Here is a 17,506-nt window from a genome sequence, read left to right on the forward strand (position 1 = left end):
ATGTTTATTAAGCACTTAATATTCATCCAGTGTTAGATCCTAGAAAGTATGCGAAAGAGGTACAAAATATTGTCTCTGCCTTCACAAAGTTTACGATAATGCCTTTCATATATGTCTAGTATTTTTAGAAAAGTCATCTTATCTGAACCTCACAATCCTTTAAGACACACTTATTTTAAATGTTATTAGATGTTAGTTTCCCCTATATATGAAATTAGATAAAGGTTACTTTGCTTAGTTTTGCTAACCACTATTAAATTGTTAGTTTTTTTTTTTTTTGTTAAAACTGTATTGCATTCTTTTCTTATACCATAAAGAGATTTGAAATATAAATGAAATAGCATATGTGAGGTATTTTATGATCTTTGGAAGAAAGGAATCATATAAATGCAACCTTTCAACTCAGAAGTTATGAACACAATTACATTGTCTCTCTCTAATGGAATTCTGTTCTCTCCAAATACATTGAAAATAGAGTTGGGAACATAGATTTCTTGTTATTTTCCTGAGGTTCAATGATCTCTAGGCTGCGGTTAACTTTTGGCTTGAGACCACAAAAACACACTCCAAATATTCATCATCTCCAAAGGTTATGTAGGGTGCACAAGATGTAATTGATTCATTGGTCATCGGTCACCACGGTCATTGTACAGGGACTGTATGTATGCAAACTTGCCTTTTCAGCTGTACTGTATTCTTAAATGAACCTTTAAAGGCAGCATAGGCTTTGGAAAGCCAGGGACATATATCTTCCTATTTTTTGTTTTAAGCTCCCACAAGGGATGATCTTGGAGAAACTTACCTTTATGATTGTATTTGTTGAAGGAAATAAAATGGTAAACAGATTTGCATCAACAGATCTTAACCCTGATATAATTGAGTTATATACCAAACTTTTCCTAATTCTAAACATTGGACTTGCTCACCTAGTCTAGGGAATATATTGTTTTTCTGGATGCTTTCCTTTTGGAAGAGGCATCAACTTGGAATCTAACTAACAGGCCTAGATTCTGTTGTTACTGGATCCTTTGTAACATTATTTTTCCAGCCCTGTCAAAAAAACTGCTTTCTAGAGGGACCAATAAAACTTACCTAGTAGCTTTGGTCTGGACTTTGAAACATATATTGCATATGGCTCCAACTACTTGGGTTGGAGTGGGATGGTGTCACTTTGTAAGCTCTCAGAGTTTAATGGAAGAGTATCCTTAGGGATTCACCTTTAATGCACTCTCACTCTTTTTATTTTTTTGTCACCTTTCCCTCCTCCTACATGTCTGCATTATGCAGCAATTTATGACTCCATTGATACAGTACGTGGTTGTACCAACCAACACAACTTGGCAATTGACTTCACTTGGAACGTTACACACTCTGCCTTGTTTTATTTAAATTTTAAACATCTGAAATATCTATTTAAAATACTGTGGAGATTTTTGCTTGCAGCTAACTCCAACTGGCATTGATATCACATGAGCCATTGTCTTGGAGCTTCTACCTAGAAACTGATATGTCAAAGTGAGTTACCAGATATAGTTGGCATGAGACTAGGTAATGGTGATAGCTCTCAGCAGTTTTAGTGGGCTCTACAGAAAGCCCAAACGAGTAAGATCTTTCACAATGCCACAGGTTTGTCCTTTACACTGTGAGCAATTGGATCTGCTTCTAGTTCTCATGTTTATAGCACTGTTATAGTTCAACCCAGGATTCTCTGAGCTGAGTCACACATACACCCATGCAGACACCCACACATACCATGTACACACACACGCACACATACATTTTATGAGAAATATGTCCTCCATCTTTAGGTATAAAATTATTTTAAAATTCTACAACTTGTCAAAACTGTTTTTCAATCTTGCTGTCTTCTCAATTGTTTATATAACTGCCAAATCTGATCATTTTCTTTAAAAATTACTGAAAATAAAAATAAGCATCCATATGATGTTCAAATAACTCTGATATCCACAAAAATAATCAGTAATGTAACTTAAAACACTAAGAACATTACACATTTGACTATAGAAATCTGTATCCATGGAGTTATATAAACTCTAGTCAATCCATTGTTAAATTAATAGATTATAAAAATGGAGATAATTCATAAATAAATATATTGTTATTTACTCTACAAGAGTACAGATTTATCCATTCATCAAGTATTTGAAGAGGACTTTGTAAGAAGAGATATTTAAGTCTAATGCAATGCCCTATTTGACAGCAATAGAAATGGAAACCCGTTTGGCAAAGTTACCTTTTTTTAAGGTTTATTTATTTATTTGAGAGAGAGAGATAGAGAGAGAGAGCACATGAGCAAGAATGGGAGAGCGAGAGAGAATTTCAGGCAGACTCCATGCTGAGTGTAGAGCCTGATTCAGGGTTCAACTCAGGGCTCAATCTCCCAACCCTGAGATCATGACCTGAGCTGAAACCAAGAGTCTCATGTTTAACAGAATGCATACCCAGGCACCCCAGGCAAAGTTACATTCTTAAGATTACATGACTGGAGGGGGGCAGATCATGTGACTTTTTAGGGACAGAAAGGATGAAAAACCACATTGTCTGATTTCTAATCCACTGGAGCTACCCCCCATTATATAAAGTTGTCTTAATGATACAATTCTATGAAAAAACTTCTTAAAATATTGAATTGTGGAACATGTGGAGAAAGTATAAAGTCACTATTGTATAAATCTGGTCTGGGGCTATGACTAATTAGAGAAAAGATTTGCTATTTAAAAAAGGGGGGGGGCTGTCTCCAATCAAGAAGTTAACTATCTAATATTATTTGACCACCCATCTGCAGTGACTGACAAAGCTAGGGTCCCTGGGCCTTGGGAAGAGCTGGGACTAATTCTAAAGCTGAAGTCTCCAGGAAGGAAAATCATAATCCTAATAAATCACCCACCAACTAACAGATCTGTAATAGAGGAAGAAAATTACTATCAAAGGAGGTGTGATCACTATCCCTGGAAGATTTTAGAAATAACCAAATGGATAAAGTGAAGGAGGAACCCAACAAGAGTCTGCAAAACATGCTGAGTAGCCAAAAAGGGGCAGATTTCCTTGTAAATAACTTATTTGATTAGATAAAAAAATTGTAATCTGTAGTTTAGGATGTCCCTCCCCACTTCTGCCTAAATCCACTATCACACATTTAATTTCCTTTAACCAATTTATGGCAAACATTTTATTTATAAAATCTGATTTTCCAAAATCTCTTCTCCCACCTGATCAGTTTATGTTTTTATAGGGGTCCCCTGAGTTCATAAAATCTTACGGTTTATTCCTAAGATACTTTATTTTATTTATTTTTTTAAAGATTTTATTTATTTATTCATGAGAGACACAGAGAGAGAGGCAGAGACACAGAGAGAGAGGCAGAGACACAGGCAGAGCAAGAAGCAGGCTCCATGCAGGGAGCCCGATGTGGGACTCAATCCCGGGTCTCCAGGATCACACCCTGGGCTGAAGGCGGCGCTAAACTCCTGAGCTATCTGGGCTGCCCAAGATACTTTATTTTAAAAGTGTTGGCTTCCCAGTAAGTTAATCAGGTCACTGAACTCTATACCATTTGAATTGGAATTGCAAAGGAATAGAGACTAAGAAGAAAGCTGGCAAACGGAATTTCTATCAGTGTTTGGGGAGTGGCTCTGTCCTGGAATGACACACCAGCCTGCTCCTGTGTGTCCTTCCTCTTGCTTCAGCATATTGCTATCAAAGTCCTTTAAAGAAAATAATTTACAAATTTGGAAAAAATTTAAAAATGAGGGAAATCTGAAAATTAATAAATAAATAAAAAGACTCCAGGAGGTAGAAGGAAGAATGTCTGCACTGGCTCTGAAAGTACATTAGAAACAGATGCCAAGGACGAGAATAATTTGGGTAGTGACTAGGAAACCATTGTCCTTAACCTTGGTTATCCTCCTTTTCTGTTTTTTTTTGTTTTTTTTTTTTAAGTAGGTTCCAAGTCTAGTGTGGAGCCCAACTAGGGGGTTGAACAACATCTTTGAGATTAGACCTGAGCTGAGATCAAGAGTCAGAAGCTCAAGGGACTGAGCCACCAAGGCACCCCTGGTTATCTTTCCTTTTAATCAATAAAATTTGTTATTAGGTCTTTCCTCCATCCTGGCTTCTGCCTGTTGAGCAGTATGAACTCTTCCTGCCAACTTTCAGATGATGGGGAATTGGAAGTGGTGGCCATGACATGAGTCATAGTGACACATAGATTACTCATAGGTTTCCACTCCAGGCGGACAGAATCACCTATTGACAAGGGGTTCTTTAGGGCTGTTCAACAACAAGGGACATGATTCAGTGGAATAAGATTATTCCACTTGGGTCTTTGAGTATTTTGCCCAAAACCTTTTTTTTTTTTCTGCTCATGTGACCTTAGTGCATCGGCTTCCTTACTCGTTAAAACAGTCACACATCCTTGAAGAGGAAATCACCATATAATTAAGGTTTAGGTGTGGTTGGCAAGTGGTCATGTTGCTGTACGGTGGAGAATGAAGCAGCTAGGTTTTTGCCCCAGCTCTTTTGCCAATGAAAGGGAACAGAAAACACAGTGACTAGAAATGACGAATTAGAAGAAAATATAACCTGAAGCTAAACATAATTTTTGGCACAAAGAAATGACCACGCCAGGGCATGTCTAAAGTGGTCAGTAATTCCATATGTGTCATCATTATCAAAGCCCAACATTTATTGGTGCTGCTGAGAGGTAGGGACTCTGCCTTACAGGATTGGCTCAACTGCCTTCGAGGCTTGCCTTCTTATTTGGGGAGATAATTACTGATGAAAAGTCCTCTACAGAGAAAGTGAGTGAAAAGCCTGATAACACATCTCCTGGAATTTACATGCATTGTAAACAATGCAGTAAACCTTCATTTCAGGAAAATTTGTGTGCCAAGATTTTCCAGAAACTCATCCTGGAAAAGGCTGTCAGGTTTGGTGGCTGAATGTGAGTTGACCAGGATATGCCAAATAGGCATTTTCTTTTTTCTTTTGCTTTAGATTTTATTTATTTATTTGAGAGAAAGCAAGCATGAACAGGGGGAAGGGCAGAGAGTGGGAAAAACAGGCTTCCTATCAAGCAAGGAGCTTGGTGTGGGGCTCAATCACAGGATCTCAGGATCATGACCTGAGTTGAAAGCAGATTCTTAACCAACTGAGCCGCCCAGGTGCCCCTTAAATAGGCATTTTCACCAAGCACCATTAACAAATTTTCTGTCATTCCAAGAAAAGTACCTAAAATGTACTAGGCACTAATGCTGGGTGCTGAGACATATAGTTAACAAGTCAGATAAGATTCCTTATGGAGCTCATATTCTAGTGAGGCAAACAGCAGGAATAATTATATTTGGTCAGAAATGCTGTTAGAAGGCAAATGGTTCAGATGCTGGAAGAGAATAATGAGGGCAAGGCTGCTTCCGGTTGGTGATCAGAGAAGGTCCTGTAAACTGCTGACAAGTAAACTGAGGCTTGGAGGAGGACAAGCCGCCATTGATATAAAGAGTCAGTGGAGGGACACCTGGGTGACTCAGCAGTTGAGCATCTGCCTTCAGCTCAGGGTGTGATCCCAGAGTTCCAGGATCAAGTCCCATATCAGGCTCCCTGAATGGAGCCTGATTCTCTCTCTGCCTCTCTCTCTCTGTGTGTGTGTGTGTGTGTGTCTCATGAATAAATAAATAAAATCTTAAAAATAAATAAAAATAAACACCTTTAAAAAAAAAAAAGAGGGATCCCTGGGTGGCGCAGCGGTTTGGCGCCTGCCTTTGGCCCAGGGCACGATCCTGGAGACCCGGGATCGAATCCCATATCAGGCTCCCGGTGCATGGAGCCTGCTTCTCCCTCTGCCTGTGTCTCTGCCTCTCTCTCTCTCTGTGACTATCATAAGTAAATAAATAAAAATTTAAAAAAAATTAAAAAAAAAAAAAGAGTCCATGGAAACAGTAAAGGCCTAGACATTTTTACAAAAAATCAAAGCCAAAGAACAAAAACAAAGGACAAGGAAACTGTCACCACCATCTGTAATGCAACCAGAGTTGGGTGAATGGAGTGACATGTCACAGTGTGGCTGAGAGAGGGATGCTGGACTTCAATAGGACAGAGAAAGCCTCTGCAGACTGTGTTTTGACCTACCACCCATTCTGTGATCTCTGCCCTCCCCCCTTGCCTGTTACAGGCTCTGATGTCTGCCCCCCTACTGGAATATCTTTTTATTGCTGTAACTTTACTTTGTGTGACTTCTTTCCTCAAACTGGTTATAGAGTTCTTGAAGTCAGACTACACATAATATTTCCTTGTATATCTCAGAGTGTTTGCCCGGCATGTATGTAGCACATGCTCAATAAATATTTATTCAAATGAATGAATAAGGTGATAGGTCAGGAGTGTGACCATTGTTAGTGATGACCCTTTGGGGAGTAGCCTAAGCTGGTTGATAAAAACACTATTTTCAGTATGGCTACTGTCAGCTAACCCGTGGTTAGGGGGTCAAAACTATTAGAAGAAAGAAAAGAAATAGCAATCTCATTTCTGTTTGCTAAATTTAAAGTCTCTTAGAAACATTCAGGTTTCCTCTTTCATCTGTGCTGACAGGTGAACTAATTTCTTTAAACTAAAGAGTCACATTCCAGTTTGAGACTGATCTCTGTAGAGTGCTCTGAGTATGGTGGAAGAAGTCAGTCTTCTGACTGGGTCAGTCAGTCTGGGTTTTCTCCAGTCATGGGTAATTACAGTATAGTTCTCATCCAATATATCATCTAGCCAAAGGTGTTCTAAAACAAAGACAAAACAAAACAAAACAAAAAACACAACAATAATAACAAAAGGACAAGACTCAGATTATTGCCTTAAGCAATTATTGAAAGTTTTCTATTCGGCTAGATACAAAAAATAAATAAATAAATAAAACAATCCTAAAAGTCCACAATGCTGGATTTGAAAGAGATCTTAGTCATCTAGTCCAACCTGTAATTTTGCCAGTGAGGACACTGAGGCCTTAACATCATAGATGTGACCAGCAATCATGCTGAGTTAGAATCTAGGCCTCCTGATTGTTGATCCAAAGCCCTTAATATAATTGTTCTATAATAGAATTTAAAACACAATAGAAGGAAATGTGTATGCATAATTGTTGCGATTTTTAAAGCATGTATTGTTTATATCTTACATCTTACTACCCATTTTACAGACAGGATTGAAATGAAAAGATGTTATAGTGTGGCATATTCCTCCAAAACATATTAAGCTTTAGATCACTGTTTACATTTGGCTTTTCTTACTCCTAAAGAAGAATTTTATGGGTGCCTGGATAGCACAGTCGGGTAAGTGTCCAACTCTTGGTTTTAGCTCAAGTCTTGATCTTATGGTCCTGGGATTGAACCCAGCATTGGAATCCACACTCAGTGGGGAGTCTGCTTGAGATTCTCTCTCTCTCTCTCTCTCTCTCTCTCTCTCTCTCTTTCTCTTTCTCTCTCCCTCCCTCTCTCCCTCTGCCTCTCCTCCCATTCATGTGTGTGCCGTCTCTGAAATAAATATATAAACCTTAAAAAAGAGAGAATTTTAATTTCCTTTCACTTAAACATCATTTAAAAATATCAAGCTTCTTATGTTGACCATTTTAACATATTTGAGTCTTTGTATAGGTCTGTTGTCAATGACTAGAGCAACATCTCAGAGGGGCTTTACCTTTCTCTTCAGGCCCCCTCTTTTACTCTATATGGTGTTGTTACAGAATTATCTTGACTCTGCCTCTTATTGCAATGAAAATTCTGTTCCTTGTGGCTTTCTGTGTTGTAAGCTTCCTGTCCTACAGCTAAAACTTGAGATGAAAAAAAAAGAGAAAAAATAACTTGAGATGAAAAAGGTAAGGAGTGAGGTCATACCTCTCTTCTTGAGTACTTAAATGCCTCAAGATAGCCTCTTAATTGTCTTTTACCCAACTAAGAGTCATGTTCTTCATTGCTGTCCTTCCAGGAGCTGAGCTTCCTCATTAATGATGTACATCTCTTTCATTGCTCTCTGCTTTCAGTTGTGCTTTTTTTAAAACCTTTTTTCCCCCAGATTTTTCTTTAGAACATTAAAGTTTATTACAAAAAAAAAATTAAAAAAAGACAATTTAGAGTGCATACCTCCCATGAAGACACCAATTTCTGCTGCTAATGTCAAGATTGATGTTGTGTCTCTTACAAAATGACAACAGTCCCACTACAAAGGAAAAATGCCACCAGCAGAAGGCAGAAGCTTATGGCTCATCTAGAGCTCTGTTTGTAATCCTACTCAAATACCAGTACTTTCACAGGGACCACACACCTGGAATATGGCAAATTTAGAAAGCTTTTAAAATCTCAGTCAGAACTCACTCTTTTCCCAGAACTTTGCCTTTCTTGGTTTTCTTTTTATCCCTTTGGCATTTACCAACGTGCTCAGACATTTAGAAAAAAAAGTCACTGAATAAATATTGAGTAACATGACCTAAGTTTTGTGTTTTTAGACATGTGGCAACTGAATTAGTCAACCCAAGGCACACAGACTGGGAAATCACTGAATTTTCATAGCCTGACTTTAGCCCTTGGCCTTCTTCCTTTTTCTTGTCTTTTTTTTTTTTTTAATTCATTTCTAGTGAGGTTACTTGTTAAAGGTGCCAGCGTCTTTACCTGTCTGTGAGTGTAGAATCTGCCTGCTTTCTGAATGTTTCCTCAAAATCTGAATTGAGAAAGGAAAATTGTCTTGTTAGAAAGCCAGGGGTTGACTAGGAGCAAAAAATGTCCCAAATGGGACTTTTCAGACAAACATCTGTGCCTGACTTCCATGGCACAATTTTGGATCAACCACCGTGTCTCAGATCTTGACTTTTAAAGCTTTTATTTATTTGTCAAGCTCCTGAGGTTTCAATCCTGCACTCCATCGTACTAATGAAGTCATATCACACATGAGAGTGGTTCTCTCACTTTCTCTATAGTTATACTGTGATAGAAATCTTACTGATTAAATACCAACAAACAGCGAAACAGCAGGAAAAAAAAAAGAAATAACAGCAGTGGTTTTGAGCAGTCTGTCTCTGAAAAGAAACTGAAAGCAGTGGTGGGTGTGAAACCCAACACTTACCAAATGCCTACTATGTGCCAGACTATATGCCTACGATGTGTTCATTACATTGTCAAATGACCCTAGGAAGTAAGTAAGTAATCTTACTTCTGTTTTACTGTTTTGTAAACGGAGTCTCAGAGAAGGAAGGTGCCTTATCTAGGGCCACACAGCCAGTAGGTAGCAGGGCCTGTGGGAGAGCACAGGTCATCGTGATTTCCAAGCCAATTCATCTTCTACTCCCTCCTCCACTATGCCCACTTCCCAGTGGCAGTTCAGTTGGGTCTGATGGGAACATTCTCATTTTCTGTTTTTTTTTTCTTTTTTTTTGACATCTAGAAATGAATTGAAAAATAGGTAAGTAAGTGATTCATCCACAGGGAAATTGGGAGTAGGTTACATATTTGAAGCCAAAATTTTATTTTATTTTTCATCAAAGAGAAGGTATTTTTTCAGCAATTGAATTCCTATAATAATAATAATTCCAATATATGAATATTTTACATCTGATCACTAATTTGTATTATTGAGCATCAAATGCACACATAAACTTTGTACCCCAAGGTTATAGTCGAAAATAGACCCAGAGTCACCTGGAAGATACCAGCATGGGGAAAATTATGCATATAGTTCCAAAGGAGAGTGAGGGTTCCAGCATGGAACTGCATGAAGATGCTCACTTTGTATTGGGTCTCCATGGGGGTTCTGATTAGGAATCCTTTCAAAAATATGTCTCAAGAGAGTTAAAGTTAAGATAAGGTGATTCAGAGTTTTGGCTCTCTGGGAAAGTATCTGTCCTGGGGAGGTGCAAGGAACTATGCCAGATGAAGAGTCAAAAGTAGTACAAGTCCCATGAGGAAACCTCAGACTCTTCGGTGTTCTGTCTTTCAAAGAAGAGTCAGCTATCATGAGAGAGATCAACATTGAGCTACCTCTACAGAAAGCTGCTGTAGCTTTACACAGAACTACTGGCTCAGCTTTTGGGTCAAAACTATTAAAAATAATATTACCTCATAAGAGCATTTCATTCTCCAAAAGATGTATGTCCCCAAAATTACATTTGAGGTATTTTCATGCTTTTTCTAAGGTTTAGGACTGATACTCAACTAAGAATAAGTAGTGTTACTTGCCAAGTTAACAGTAAAGAAAAAATATGCACATCAAGAACCATCGTGTGAAGTTGAAGGTCTGGCAGCTGCAGTGTGCCGATGTACCTGGAGGTGGATGTAGCTGCATAGCTGGGCATCTGTTTGGCAGAGACCTGGTCAGTCTTGACAGTTGCTGGGATTCAGTGCTGGAGGATCCCAGGTATGCTGTTGAGAAGGTGCGGATGTGCTGTTAAACTTGGCTTTTGTCATTGTGATGCGCTAGGCTCAGTCTACATGGCAACAGTGTTGCCAGTGAAATGACCCATGTGCCATTTATCAGGGCACATATTAAAAGGATGCTGTCCTAATTGCAATTGGAGCTTAGTGTAACCAAAGAAACTCAAATGCATGCCACAGTTGTATCTTGCTGCTTTTCATAGGCCTTGCAATAAAAGCTAAACAGTTTTTAGTGGCTTTTGCAATTATACTTCCCTTCAATTTTCCAAAAGTTGCAGGGCCCGAACCACACAAATCCCATTAAAGTAAGTAGTTGTTGTGCAATGTAAGTCCCTTTGAAAACATTCTTCAATGCCCATAAAATGATCAGCGGGCTGCTCTTTAGATCCGCTTGCCTGCCATGTTTTCAACCAAAAGGAAGAAGGCAAGCTTTGATGTGGTGGTTGGTCTCTGCTACTGAAGCTGGCGTTTTATCTTCTTGCATCAGATTTCTTTCCAAATTGATGTGACTCAGGCATACGAAACACATTTTTCTTCAGATTTTATTCCTAAAATATGTTCTTCTGTACCTTTAAATTATATTTGGCTGACCTATTTGGAATCTCCAAGGCTTCTCCCACCATATGCAGAGCAGAAGAGGGTTGGGGGTCTTTGGGAGTTAACTGGAGCCTGTCTGGCGAGTGCAAAGCTGCAGTGAGTAAGGGGTCTCATGTGCTGCCTGGTCCTGCCATTTGAGGATGGCCCTCCTCATATTGTCTTCTCCACCCACCCTTCAGTGCAGTTTTGGCAGCCAGATGTGGAGTCCATAGTGAATTCCAGCCCAGAGCCAAGGACAGAGCTATTGTTCCCCTTAACTTGTATTTGAATGCGCAAGGGTCATCCTGCGCATCCCTGAAAAGAAGATTCAGGCTCCTTTTCCTGGAGCAGTGCTCACATGTGTCCTAATATCCCAATCCATCACAGACACATTCTCTGTAGCATCTCATTCTCACCTGTGTTTCTGCTTCTTTAAACTGTTCCTTTATCTTGGAGCTGCTTTTCTACTAAGGAATAAAAATGAAGGACCAATTCCTGCATTTACAAGGGAATCAGAACCACACAGCTTCTCCCATCTGTAAATCTGAGTACTAACATATTTGAAAAAGAAATGGTGAAAGTTCTTTCTTCTACAAGTAAAGTTTTCCAGTCAAAAAAGATACTGTTAACCTAATTATTTACTGTGGACTGTTAGAAAGCATAATTGGAATTCAGAAATTATTCAGCCCCTTAAAACTTCAGATGAATCACCAAAGTTCTAATTTTCTAGGACTGCTCCTATGCCACAGTACTATCATGACTCTTTCAAGATTTTATTGTCATGTAATTTATCAAGGGACCCATCAGGGGAGCTGGTGGTTTGTAGTGGACAGTTGGTGGGATATGAGTGAACGGTGGAAGATTTCAAAGAACTAAATCTTTTCTATAGGAATAGATGAGTCCACTGAGGTGACAAACATTTGCACAGATAGAACTGAACCATACTTTTTTAAAGTATTTGATTATACACTAAAACATATGCAGGGATCAAGAGACTAAAAGATCAATATGGATAGAAATTATTAGCAAAGTCTTAGAGGAGGTAACATTTGGGATGTGTCACAGAAAACAGAGATTATGAACTGTGTCCTAAAATGAAAGAAAGTGAAGGACTAATATGGTGATGTGGAAAGAAGATGGAAGATGGGGTTTGCTACTGTGCAAAAATCACCCTGCACATATTTAATTGATGAAGCAGAGACTTATGGAGGCCACTGAAAAAGAAAATTCAAGAACATCTGGATCAAAGTAGCTATTCTAGATGAGAATGTTTACATTTTTTAAAAGACTATTCTGGTAGGAATGACAGCATGTGATACACACAGACCCTCCATCTTAGACCCTCTTTATATAGCTCGTTTGGAAAAACTTGTATTTCCCATAAAATTTCCCCAGGGTAGTTGTTTTTTATTTGTATCTCTGATGCTTCATACAGCATGACTATTGTCATTTGCACTTGAGACTGGAGTGGAATTAGGAGTGCTGGCTTCTAGCTCTGGCTCAGGCATAGCTGGTATTGTGATTTGGGGAGAAGTCACTTCATTCTTTGAGGTTTCATTTACCTCATCTATAAAATAAGAGGGTGGAATTAGACAATTTCTCTGGCTTCATTTGATGCCAGTGTTTTATGACGCATGATTCCAAGTGAAAATACACCTGTGTTCACAAGGCCATTTTGCTGGTTTTTATTAGAAATCGTGGCCGTAACTATATACTTGCAATTTACTCAATCATCCATGACATACATAAAAATACATAATCATTCATAAAATCCATAAACACCTTGGATTAGAAATATTACAATTTTGATAAAAATACATCCACATCTTCTGGTTATTTTGCAGCTTGGTGACTCCTACCCACTTCAGAATTCCAAAGTATGAGATGCTTCCTGATGTCCAATTGGATATCAGTATTCTTGGACAGCATGTGTTAAAATCAGCCTTCTCCGTAATTGATTTTACAAAAAAGATGACCCGCCTGCAATAATAAAAACACACTGAATTCTCTCCCCTCTATTCAACCAGACTCTAGAATCTGCTAAAAGTGCTTATCACAGGCCCTTCATACGCCCCACATTTGTAAACCTCTGCAATGTTTATGTCTCCTCTCATGCAGCCCAGGAGACTGTGTTGGGTCCCGTCTTCTGTGTTCTTGGAGGAAAACAGAGAGTGCACAATTTGTGGTTAGCAAGCAAAGACAGCCGAGCCCAAGGGCTGCTGCTCAAACTGTCTCAGTTGCCCGCTCATTGTCTCCTCCCATTATACTTGCACTTTGGAGGACATTTGCCAGATCCAGACTCCTTGAACCCCTGTTATTTGTGTGTCTTTTCTCACCTTCAACATGATCCGGACTGGTGTTTTCATTTCTTAAAAACAACAAGAACAGTCACTGGGAAACTTTTGCTGGCCTCGTTTCAGGTCATCATAGCTATTTATTCTGTGTCATAAACTATAATTCTCCATTTCCCTTACTCCCACGTCAGGGGAGCTGGTGGTTTATAGTGGACAGTTGGTGGGATCTGAGTGAACGGTGGAAGATTTCAAAGAACTACCAAGAGACTGTGTAGCAGGTTGTAGTACTGAGAACAAAACATAAAACACTCTTGTTCTTGATCACAGTTTGACCGTACAATAAGAAAAGGCTCATAAAACAGCATAAAGGCTTTGGAATTTGTGGTTATACCTGAGAAAGACTTTTCTTGAGGGAAGAAAACAAATCATAGGATTGGTTTAATAAAGTGTTTCCTTTATATGAATAAACATAATAGCCTAGGTTCTGTCTAATTGGTCTCAGTCCTGGGCAGGTATGGAATCTATGGATTTTTTTCCAGAGCTCTTCTCTGTTTAATAGGTGCATAAAATGCAGGTTGTAGTGCTATCAAAAAGGCCTGGATGACCTAGAGAGACCTCAGGTCAAGGCAGGTAGAACTCTAGACAAAAAGATTTGGGAAAGGGAGTGAGAACAACATGAAAGCCTCCAAATATTTAAATTGGAAGGAGAACTCAGACGTAAGGCAACTGCTGAGTGTTGTTTGACCCCAGGTGTTTGAATTCTAGTGTGGATGTAATTGTAAATGAATTTTTCTGATAGGTGAATAGTGGTATAACCAGGATATCGGCTGGAATATTCCAGGCTTTGATAGATCCCAGAAATCATGATAATTAAATTGGCTCCATTCTCAGGATGCCACAGACCTGACATTCTTACTAAAAGTGTCATAGCAACTTCTTCAAAGCAATGCTCCTGGTTGAGATGGTCAACTGTGAACACAACACTAAAACTGAAAGAATGAGTGTCAGCACTTTCTTAGCTGGAGGAATGGAATTGGAATCATATGGGATTTTTCAACAAAAATGACAAGAAAAATTTCACATTCAACAAGCACTTACTATATCTGGGTATTTTAAATATCCAGAGGAAACGTCCATTCTAAACTTCTATTCTGGAAAGGCAGTATTCATAAAGAAGGAGTCTCTGATCAAAAGCACTTAGAGGCCTCATTGTCAGGCACTAAGAGATCTGGGCCACGAGCTCCTGGATTTAAGCTGCACTTTGAATCCCCACCCAAATTTGGAACATGCCCTCAATTTGTGATAAGAATAATATTACAGCTCAGGTAGGTATTACTTTTCCTTAGGATAGCTCTACGCCTTGCATAGAGCCCAATGTGGGGCTTGAACTAAGATCAAGACCCAAACTGAAATCAAGAGTCGGATGCTTAACCAACTGAGCACCAAGGCACCCCCAGTTGCTTTCTTGAGTGTGTTTTGCATTTATAGTTAGAGGGGATCAGAATGCCTCACATGTTTGAAAAAAATGGCTGAGACCTACTCTCTATTGAATGTGGAGCAAGGGACCAAGCCCTGCTTTTCCCTGTCCTCACTCTCATTTCCCTGTTTTGCTTTGAGCACAGAGTCTGAAGGGAGGGCCATCGGAAGTAGAAGTTCAGTTCATCAGGTAGAGCATGTGTCTTGGGCCTCGGCACTTCCCTGCTCTAAATCTCTGGGCACTGCATGGCCTCTGTAGTGGCTGAGACCTCATGGGGATGGTTTGATGTGGGTGGTAGCACAGTTGGTGTTCCGCTCAGCTTCACACCACCATCATTCCTACCAACACTGACACGGGCAGCAGGACTAGAGCATGCTACCCTCTTACTTCTGTGGGCAGGCTGGATGAGCAGCTTGCCAAGGTGTCTTTGGGGGAACTGAGAGGAAAGCAAGGAGGGGAACTTCACAGGTGAAAACTTGGGTTCATGATTCTCCAAAGGTTCTGGGTAAAAGTGTTTCAGAGACCTTTCAGTACTGTTCCCTGTACTTGTGTTCTCACAGGGCAAGTCCCAGGCCAGTGCTGGCTTGGGCTGATGGTGTCGGAGCACGATCCCTGATCTAGGCTGGGGCCTCTGAAGCATGCCTTAGCAAGAGCATGGAGTCTTGAGCAAATGTAGCTAGGAATGACTTGGTGTTTCCAGGGAAATGCGTGATAAAATAGGAGTCCCTCTAATCAGTTTGAACACATTTTTTCCTCTCTAACTCTGCCTTTGTGTTTATGTGGGTATGTTGAGGAGAAGGAACCAGGAAATAGTTGGTTTCTTTGCTTATGAAACTATAAATGAACATTATATAACATAAAACAAATAAGGTCCAAAGCAATTTACTCGTCTTCCCCTTCTTCTTCCAGAGAACGTGGTTAGGAGTAAAAATTTCCTTTAGCCATCTTTGCAAAAACAAGCCTCAAGAGTCATGCAAGAAATGTCTCCCTATCAACTCAGACCTGCTCCCAGATTTAGAAGCAGCAGCCGGAGATGGGGGGGGTCCTTGGCCTGTGATGTCAAAAGCACCAATGCCCCCATCTGAACACTGAAAGTGACATTTGCTCTAACACTTTATTAAGAATGTGAGCAAAAGAAACAACCTCTTACTGTAGATGTTCAGCAAATGAGTGTAAACGGGGACCCCTGACGTGACTTTCGCTCCTTAGCATCTATTTCTCTTGCTCCAGACGATCAGCTGAACTCTGAGGAGAAGAAGAAGAGAAAGCAGCGGAGGAATAGGACAACCTTCAACAGCAGCCAGCTGCAGGCTCTGGAGCGCGTCTTTGAGAGAACACACTACCCAGACGCCTTCGTGCGAGAGGACCTTGCCCGCCGGGTGAACCTCACCGAGGCCAGAGTGCAGGTAACCCAAGTACCGTATCAGGGGCGTGTCTCTGCAGACTGCTCACAACCACCAGTCATTGGTTTCAGGCAGGTGCTCCTACTAAGAAAGATGACAAAGAGTCAGCATGAGGACAGAATCAGACCCTAACTGGGTTTCTTTGGGCAGCATAGTATTTTTAAAAATCAACTCTAAGCCCTTAGGTGGGCAGAATAGGCCCTGCTACGAGTCTCCCCCCTCGTAGCTACCTGCCCTTGCACATTCCCGGTGCAGACATTGTCCTTCTGAGCATTTGACTCTGCATCTTCCACCCCAGCTTTCGATTTGACCTTTAGGATGGCCACAGAGATGAATTCTCTGCTCCCACCTCAGTTTTCCTTCCCTGACTTTGGGAGTGTACAAACCTGCAAGAAATTTATTATAAATGCATATAATCGTGGACGCGGGTGGGAATGGAAATGAGTACATCAAAGACCTCACATTTGGGAACTGCGTGAAGACCTCCTTCCAGTAGATGGTTTTGTGTTTCTGTGAAGTGAAGAAGGACAAGGGCATATAGGACAGTGTAGAAAGAGAACAGCCTTTCTTTCCAACATTCATGCCATGACACATCAACTTCAATACAGATATCTAGAAACAATACAACCTGGGATGAGTTATAATGATGATAATCATAGAATTAACTAGCACTACTTGAACCCTTATATGCCAAGAGCTCTACATGAGGTAGTCTGTTTAATCATCATGCCAGTTCAGTGAAGTGGATGGTATTCTTCATCTTGCAAATGTGGAAACTGAGGCCCAATGAGTTTCCAGTGTTCTGCCCAGTGTCACATAGCCAGCAAGAAGCTCAGCTGGGATTTGATTGCAGATATGCAAAGTTCACCCTTTTAAGCACTAGAGAGACTTTGGATAAGTAAGAGTCTCTTGGCTCAGTACTTCCTCAAGAAGTGCCTTCCTCTCCCTGCTGAAAGTAGAGAGAGAGATTCATTGTCTTCTATAGAGCTGGTGGTAGGCTGCCATTATGATAGGGGAGGGGTGGATTAGGCCAATCTGTCTTGTCTTCTTGATGAAATTATTTTTTTGTATATTTGTGCTCAGTCTGGACTTGAGGGACTTCTTTCTGCAACTGACAAATCTCTTGGCCAACAGGGACCTAAGCTAGACCCCGTGGGCATTGGGGTGGGAACCATGTCTGTGCCATGAGATGGGGCATACAATAAGGGACACTTGTTGAGTTGATGGAGAGGGGCCTGAAGATCCCTTCAGCCTGTTGAGAAAGTTTGTGGGGGTTCTGCCCATAGGGAAGCAATGACCTCACCTAGAAGTGCTCTGTAGGGGAAAACAAGAGGTCAG

General features: G+C 40.2%; 1 protein-coding gene and 1 long non-coding RNA gene across 4 annotated transcripts in view; one reads left to right on the forward strand and one right to left on the reverse strand.

Moving 5' to 3' along the window:
* LOC140635644 (uncharacterized) overlaps positions 1 to 10,436 on the reverse strand; it is a 28,137-nt gene extending 17,701 nt beyond the window's left edge. The window contains exons 1-3 of one of the 2 annotated variants that reach the window (XR_012033004.1): positions 10,308 to 10,436; positions 9,202 to 9,428; positions 8,664 to 8,712 (exon numbers count right to left, since the gene is read on the reverse strand). This is a non-coding gene — a long non-coding RNA (uncharacterized lncRNA). The remainder of the gene's footprint in view (positions 1 to 8,663; positions 8,713 to 9,201; positions 9,429 to 10,307) is intronic. The other variant, XR_012033005.1, reaches the window with a different exon arrangement.
* Positions 1 to 17,506, forward strand: part of PRRX1 (paired related homeobox 1) — a 69,916-nt gene that overhangs the window by 39,579 nt on the left and 12,831 nt on the right. For both annotated transcript variants that reach the window (XM_072830559.1, XM_072830558.1), the window contains exon 2: positions 15,996 to 16,171. In XM_072830559.1, the coding sequence (XP_072686660.1) occupies positions 15,996 to 16,171 (176 nt within the window). The remainder of the gene's footprint in view (positions 1 to 15,995; positions 16,172 to 17,506) is intronic.

This window comes from Canis lupus, chromosome 6, assembly GCF_048164855.1.
Source record: "Canis lupus baileyi chromosome 6, mCanLup2.hap1, whole genome shotgun sequence".
Lineage (NCBI taxonomy): Eukaryota > Metazoa > Chordata > Mammalia > Carnivora > Canidae > Canis > Canis lupus.